The 7508-nt window shown below is 55.6% G+C and overlaps 1 protein-coding gene across 1 annotated transcript in view; it reads right to left on the bottom strand.

Annotated features, from left to right (window-relative positions):
• SMG5 (SMG5 nonsense mediated mRNA decay factor) overlaps nt 1-7508 on the bottom strand; it is a gene marked incomplete at its 5' end in the record, with an annotated part of 25932 nt that overhangs the window by 3446 nt on the left and 14978 nt on the right. The window contains 3 exon segments of the mRNA XM_027774473.1: nt 5059-5217; nt 6291-6466; nt 7061-7136. Coding sequence (XP_027630274.1) covers nt 5059-5217; nt 6291-6466; nt 7061-7136 — 411 coding nt within the window.

Raw genomic sequence — 7508 nt, forward strand, 5'->3', positions numbered from 1 at the left:
CGTGACCACCCTCTCTGGGAGGTGATTTTTTTAAAAAATATTTTTAAAGAATTATTTATTGGGGGAACCAGCAGTAAGCGTAATGGCTATGTCACTGGACTCCCACGTAGTTGACTGTGGTTCCCATCCTGGACCTGGTAGCTTAACACTCACGCCAGGCGCGTGTGTGTGCGTGCCCAAGATCCCGAGAGGAGAATGGAGGAGAAGGGATTGTGGCGTGACCACCCTCTCTGGGAGGTGATTTTTTTAAAAAATATTTTTAAAGAATTATTTTATTTAACTTTATTTTATTTTGACCAGCTGTGTGTGTGTGAGAGAGAGAGAGAGAGAGATGGAAAGTGAAAGCTGTCAATGTCCGGGAATTGAACCGCGATCAGTCATGTGGGAATCCAGTGCCCTTAACCATCATGCCACCTGCCGGCCCCAAGGATGAAGGTATTAATGCTGTAAGATTTGAGGAAGCCACTGAAGGTCTCTGGATGAACAAAATGGTGCTTTCAAACATTAATCTCAGCTGAGCCCCACAGCTTAGTGGTTAAGTGAAGTCGGATCCCACATGGCTGAGCCTGTGGTTTGAACCCCAGTCCCAGAGATGTAAAAAGACACTGGGTGCGTGTGTGCCCCAGACTCCGACCGGATGGAGAAATGCAGAAGGGACTGTGGCATGACCCCACCCCACGGGCTTGGTGCGTTCTGCCCTCTCCTCCTCTGGTGAGCCTATGTGCCCTCTGGCAACCTCAAATGTACGTAGACAGGGCCGCCCTCATCTGGTGGCTGAGGCAGCTGGATCCCACAAAACTGACTGTGCTGTTCGACTCCACGCCTGGGGGTCTCATCCCTGCACACTGGGCACATGTGCACGTATGCCCAAAAGCCTGGAAGGAATGATAGGGAGAAAGGACCAGCACGGCCATTGCCCATGGGGGGTGCTTTCTCCTCTCCTTGTCGAGCACTTGCGCCTTCTCTCCCCCCTCTCTCCCTCACACACACCTCATTCTTTTTTTTTGGAAAGGTTTTTGCTATAGGGCGTGTACGCTCGCCAGACAGAGAGAGACAGAGAGACAGAAAGTGAGAAATCACCCCCCAGGGGGGATGGCCATGCCACAATCCCTTCTCCTCCATTCTCCTCTTTGGATCTCGGGCGCAAAGTGCCCGGCGTGAGTTTAAGCCACCGGGTCCGGGATTTGAACCGCGTTCGATTACATGGGAGTCCAGCGATACAGCCATTACACTAACTGCTGGTCCCCACACACCTCATTCTAATCATCAGACAATACCAGACAGACCCAATTGAAGGATTCTACAAAAGAACTGATCACTACTCGACAAAAGTGTTAAGGTCATGACAAACAAGGAGAACCTGAGGGGCAGTCACAGCTGGGAAGAGACAAAGACAGAACCACTAAGTATAATACGTGATCCTAGATTAGATCCTGAAAGCACACAGTAGTGGAAAAACCAGTGAAATACGAATATAGTGTGTATTCCTTTCCAGAAATTATTCTGAATTACGTGCTCTCACCAAAAAACAGACACAGAGATAGAGAAGGAGAAAGTGAGACATCGCTCCCCAGGAGGGACAGCCATACCACAATCCCTTCTCCATTCTCCTCTTGGGACTTTGGGCATGCACACACATGTGCGCAGTGTGTTTTACATGCTGTTGGGTATGACCCATGCAGTCAGCCAAGTGGGATCCAGCCGCCCTAACTACCATGCCACCTGGCTGGCCCAGCCTGTACTCTTTTTTTTTTTTTTTTTAAAGAATTATTTTATTGGGGCTGGCAGGTGGTGTGGTGATTAAGGGCACTCCAACATGGCTGACTGCAGTTCGAGTCCCAGACATGATGGCTTGCATTATCACTCCCACCCCCCTTCCTCTGTCCCTCTCTGGTCAAATTAAAATAAATAAATAAATAAACTTAAATAAAAATAATTCTTTTAAAAAATTTATTAAAAAAGAATAAACTTTTTTAAAAGAATTATTTTTATTTAACTTTATTTACTATTATTATTATTATTGAAAAATTTGACCAGAAAGAGATGGGGGTTGGGAAAAAGGAGAAAGCAAGCCACCAGGGCTGGGACTCGAACCACAGCAGGTCATGTGGGAACCCAGCACCTCCAATGTTACTCTTAGTAGTTCTTAAAAATGCTAATTTCTGGGCCAGCAGGTGGTGGCCAACCCTACCCATGTGCGTGTGCACCCAGGAGCCCAGGAAGAGAATGAAGGAGAAGGGACCGCTGCATGGCCAACCTCCTGGGGGGTGATTTCTCACTTTTCCTCTCACTGTCTATGTCCCTCTCTCCCCAGCCAGTGCATGTGCCCTTAAGGTAAAACCTCTTTAAAAGAAAAAGGAATATATAAAATTAAATAATTCTTAGGAATAAAAACAAGATTTTTGCCATAGAGTGTGTGCACTTAACAAAGAGAGACAGAGGGAGAATGAGAAATCACCCCCCAGGGGCATGGTCACGCTGCAATCCCTTCTCCATTCTCCTCTCAGGTTTTGGGTATGCACGCACATGTGCCCAGTGTGTTTTTCTTTCTTTCTCTTTTAAGAATTATTTAACTTTACTTATTCATTTGTTTATTTCAATTTTGCCAGAGGGACAGAGTGACAGAGAGAGAGAGAAAGTGAGAAAACAAGCCGCCAGGTCCGGGACTCGAACCACAGTCGGCCATGTGGGAATCCAGCACCGTTAACCACCACGCCACTTGCTGGCCCCATCCCAGGGTGTTTCAAACCGCTGAGTCCAGGACTTGAACTGCAGAACTGACTGTGGGATCCAGCGCCTTAACCACCACGCCACCTGCTAGCTCAAGAACGCTAATCTCTCATACCCCCTCCAGAGTCCTGTATGACCAAGACCTGTCCTGGCTAAAAATGCCAACAGGTCCCTCTGAGACACCCTACTTCCCAGAGGCAGGAGAGCATGGCGGCGGGAGCCCTTTCCTCCCACCCTGCTGGCCACTGCGAAGGAAAGGCACAGTGGGCACACCTTCCCCTTCTCAGGGTAAACATCAAGCCCGGAAGCTTATTCTTCAGCAAAAGCTGTTACTGTGAAACCCCGTGTTCTAGGGGGGTGCAGTGCGCACATGTGTAAGTCACCCCATGCCTTGGGCCCGGGGAGAGCGCTGCACGGACCTCAGGCTCAGACATCACCTGCCCGGCAACCCAGAGACATGGGCCTGTGTGCTGCCCAGAGGGAAAATCCGCCTCCAAAGGCCCCGCCGGCAAAGAGGCCCAGGGAGCAGGCGCTGTGGCTCCTGGCAGGTAGCCTGGCCAGCAGAGGCTAAGCCCTCAAGCAGAAAAGAGGTCGAGAACCGAGGTGGACTCGGACCACTGACGACGCGGCACTTGGGAGTGTTCCTGGTCCTTCTGTGCTTTTCTGGCCACGCCCCACCTCCCAGGCTGTGTAAGGGTTAAGTGAGGTGTCCACGCGAACCAGGCTTTGCACACTGAAAGCTCTTCCTGAGTGGCAGGAGGTGGCGGTGGGACAACACTCCTACTGCGGCTCAGGCAGAGCAGGAGCAGCCACAGCAGGCCCCGGCCTGCGCCCTCCCGCAGCACAGGAGGGGCTGCAGGTGCGCCCAGCCCCCAGGAGGCGCCTGCAGAAGGAAATGCCTGCACGAATGCCAACATTTTTTGGAGCTGTGTAACTTCCCCATAATTATTTTTGTAACCTCCCGTTTCCCCCTATGGAATAAAAACCTTAGCACAAAAGATTTGTTTTTGAACAAATGTGCTTGTTTTTAAGACAGCAAGGAAGGTCTGGGGAGTCTGGGCCCTTCGAGGTCAAGCAGAATGTCTGCAGAACAGGAGGCTCCGAGAGAGGGGGAGCTGCTAGCCTGGGGCTCGGGGGACAAGATGAAGGTGGGGGAGGGGACTGGCTTAGAGAAGAAGCCCTTGGCTTGCCAAGACGTGCAAGCTGACACCCCGAATGTCCTGGGTCACCCAGCTGGAGGAGGACATGCCCAGGGCTGTGCAGGCTCTCCTGTGGAAACCAGATTGCTCCCAAGTGCGAGCCCCGCAGAGAAAGACCGGTTGCTCACCGCTGTGACCCCAGCACCTGGACCCACCGTGGCTGGCACAGAGCTGGCTCTCAGCCAAAACCCGTGGAATGAGTAGGAAAGAGAACAGGCAGCTTCCCGCCTGGTAACCCACACCAAGAGCCCTCCATTCCCTTCCACTCCCCAGTCCGCAAGCCTTCCAGGGAGCACCGCTGAGCACACGCCTCACAGGCATGGGGGCCCTGACCGCACCACTCTGCCTTCACGGACGCCCAAGGCTGACTCTCCTCACTTCCACACTACAGGGAGGAAACCAGCTTAGCAGGGTAAATGCTCCCTTCAAACCAGGTGGCAGGGTCCACCCCACGGCCTGGTGGTGAAGACAGCCAGATCACACATGGCCACGTGCGGCCCTAGCAGCTTGCAAAGCACGCTGGGTGTATGTGTGCACGTGCAGGATCCTAACAGGATGGAGAAATGGAGAGGGGACTGTGCCATGACCACGCCTCACTGTGGGCATGGCAGGGTAAATGCTCCCTTCAAACCAGGTGGCAGGGTCCACCCCACGGCCTGGTGGTGAAGACAGCCAGATCACACATGGCCACGTGCGGCCCTAGCAGCTTGCAAAGCACGCTGGGTGTATGTGTGCACGTGCAGGATCCTAACAGGATGGAGAAATGGAGAGGGGACTGTGCCATGACCACGCCTCACTGTGGGCGTGGTTCTCTCCCCCTGCCACCCTCTCCTCTATTTCTCTCTCTGGGGAGTGCTCTCCCCCTGCCACCCTCCCCTCCTCTATTTCTCTCTCTAGGGAGCACACGCAACATGACCTCTCTGGCAAGAAAAGAACAGACTGTTGCAGCTATGGGCCTCAACCCCATGTCACTCTGGGTACAGGACCTGAGCCGGCTGTCCCTGCTCAAAGTGCCCTCCCTGTCCACCAAGACCCTGTCCCCAGCTCCCCCGGGCGAGTCTCCCCTCTCCCTGAGCGGTTTCCCCATCCCATCTCGCCATGTCCAGTTTCTCTGCGAGCCCTGACTCACCATGCGGAACTGGGCCTGGGCCTGCTGCAGCAGGCTCTCCTGCTCAGACTGGGCGATGCTCACGAAGATGCCGACCTCGGGGTTGAACTGCAGGATGCTGCCTTGCAGGCGGGCGATGAAGTGGCCGAAGCTGCGGATGCAGCAGATGCGCACCACCGACTGCGGGGACAAGCAGCCACCTGGCTGAGCAGGGCCTCTGGGCCCACCTGCCGCCAGGCCTCCCTCCCTCCCTGCTGGCCCGGCCACTTCCACAACCAGGGCTTGTGGTCGGGTGGGGGGCACTGAGGCCCAGACCCTCTGGCTGCCAGAAGAGGAGTAAGCAAGTCGGGCCAGGAGGCTTCTCTCGGGCTGAGGAGGCGAAGGACACTGGGCGGAAGCAGAGACCTGGCTCTGGCGTCCTGGCTTTCCGCTCTGGTCCCCGTTCCTCACGTGGGAAGAGAGGACTAAACTGGAGCAACACTTTCCAACTTACTTTTTTTGCTGACTAAAGACTTTCCCTCTCCGATAAAAACCTCATCTAGAACCTGAATCATGAAACTGACTGGCCCCGTGTGGCAGCATGGGAGGCTGGAGGCCATGAGGCAGACACAGGTTCTGTTCCCGGGCCAACTCCTGCTGGCTCCGAGGGTGAGCACCCGGAACCCTCGCCAGTCGGGAGGCTAGGGCAGGAGGAGCATGATAAGTACAGACCCTGTCCAAAACACCAGCCTGTCTCTGCCTTTCTCTCATAAGGAAGGACACGCACGCACAGCCAAGCTGCAGAGCGGGCAGCAAAGTGTGGGGGAGCAGGCTGGTGGCCCGTCTGCATGGCTTCCCTCTGCTGCCCCCGCCGGCTCAGCCCACTCGCCGACAGAACTGCGGGCGACGGCTGCTGCGTCAGGTGGGCAGTGCACGTCCTGTCACTCTAACTTTCTGTGGTGATTTGACATTCGGCTCAGGGAAGCCTGGGCCCAGTTAGAGGAGACTGAAAAATACTTCAAAGCCCTAAAAAGCTACTGGTTCTTTCCTCTGCGGATGGCAGAAGAAGAGTGTTCTACAGCAGCAGAAACCACCCACAGAGAGCAGACCTCAGGAAGGACATGCGGCCAAGGCAAGGCCAGGATGCTCAGTGGTCAGCACGGAAGGATGGACACAGCCTGGGGCCCCAGCACACCCTCCCTGTCTGGGTGGGAGGCCTTGTTCTGCTGTGTACGAGTTACAAACTAAGCCTGGGGCAGAAGGAAGGCCCTCACCTCCTCCAAGGCGCTGAGCAGGGGCCGATCTGTGTCAAAGTTGAAGCGTCTATGGGCAGCCCGGAGCGGGGGCAGGTTACGAAGCGCCACGTCCTCTGGGAGCAGCAGGCTGGAGGGGAGCTCGGGCAGTTCACAACCTTCAAGAAGGTCCTGGACCTCAGGACACAAGGCCAGTCCTGGGCAGAGAGGGGACACATCAGACCACTTGCCCTCTGGGAATTACAAGGCTGATGGGACAGAGGTGGCTCCCTGCCCTGGACTGGATGGAGGGAAGGACACGGGGCCAGTCAGGCGGCATGCTGGGATGCCAGGGCTGGAAGGGTAGGGGAGCAGGGCCGGCAGTGGAGGAGCCGGAGAGCTGAGATGGGAATGCTCCCTGATGGGAGAAAGCAGAGCTCCGGAAGAACGACCGGCCCTCTCCGGAGGTGGCAGCGGTGGTGCTTTCCAGCAGGAAGGGGGCAGGAGGTGGGCCTGACCGATGAGCTCTGGAGTTCACAGTCAATTCTCAGCGACCACAGGCCTCCCTCCCTCCGCTCTCGCCCAGCCCGCGGCCTTCCCCAGGGAGCTGGCTCTGCCAGCCCACGCCACCTGCCCACACTGCGCAGTCCTGGTGGGAAATCGGAGACGCGCAGGCCGCACAATGCCTGCTGTGTGCGGGACGCTGGGAGTGAATCCATTAACCTCCTTACCCGAAGGCCAGGTTACCAGGAGGGGAGGGCTTGGTGGGGCCAAGAGGAGGGGGCAGGGCAGGCATGGAGGGGACCACTCACCAGACTCCTGGAGTTCGCCAGCAGCTGGCAACAGATTCAGCAACACAGACAGGCGGTTCCACAAACTCTGGGAGCTCTGGGGAGAGAGAAGAGGAGGCTTTCAGCCAGGGGCAGTGCTGGAAATGGCGGTGAACAAGAAAAGCATCACTCCTGGTGGGATCGGGGCTGTCCCTGGAGACCCAGTGTTTCTTTCTTTCTTTTTTTTTTTTTTTTGCTATAGGGCGCATGCGCTTGCCAGACAGAGAGAGACAGAGAGACAGAAAGCGAGAAATCACCCCCCAGGGAGGATGGCCACGCTGCAATCCCTTCTCCTCCATTCCCCTCTCGGGATCTTGGGCACGCACACACATGCGCCCAGCGTGAGTTTAAGCCACCGGGTCCAGGATGCGAACCACGGTCGACTACGTGGGAGTCCAGCGACATAGCCATTACGCTAACTGCTGGTCCC

The sequence above is a fragment of the Tupaia chinensis genome, unplaced genomic scaffold (genome assembly GCF_000334495.1).
Source record: "Tupaia chinensis unplaced genomic scaffold, TupChi_1.0 Scaffold000438_1, whole genome shotgun sequence".
NCBI classification, from domain to species: Eukaryota; Metazoa; Chordata; class Mammalia; order Scandentia; family Tupaiidae; genus Tupaia; species Tupaia belangeri.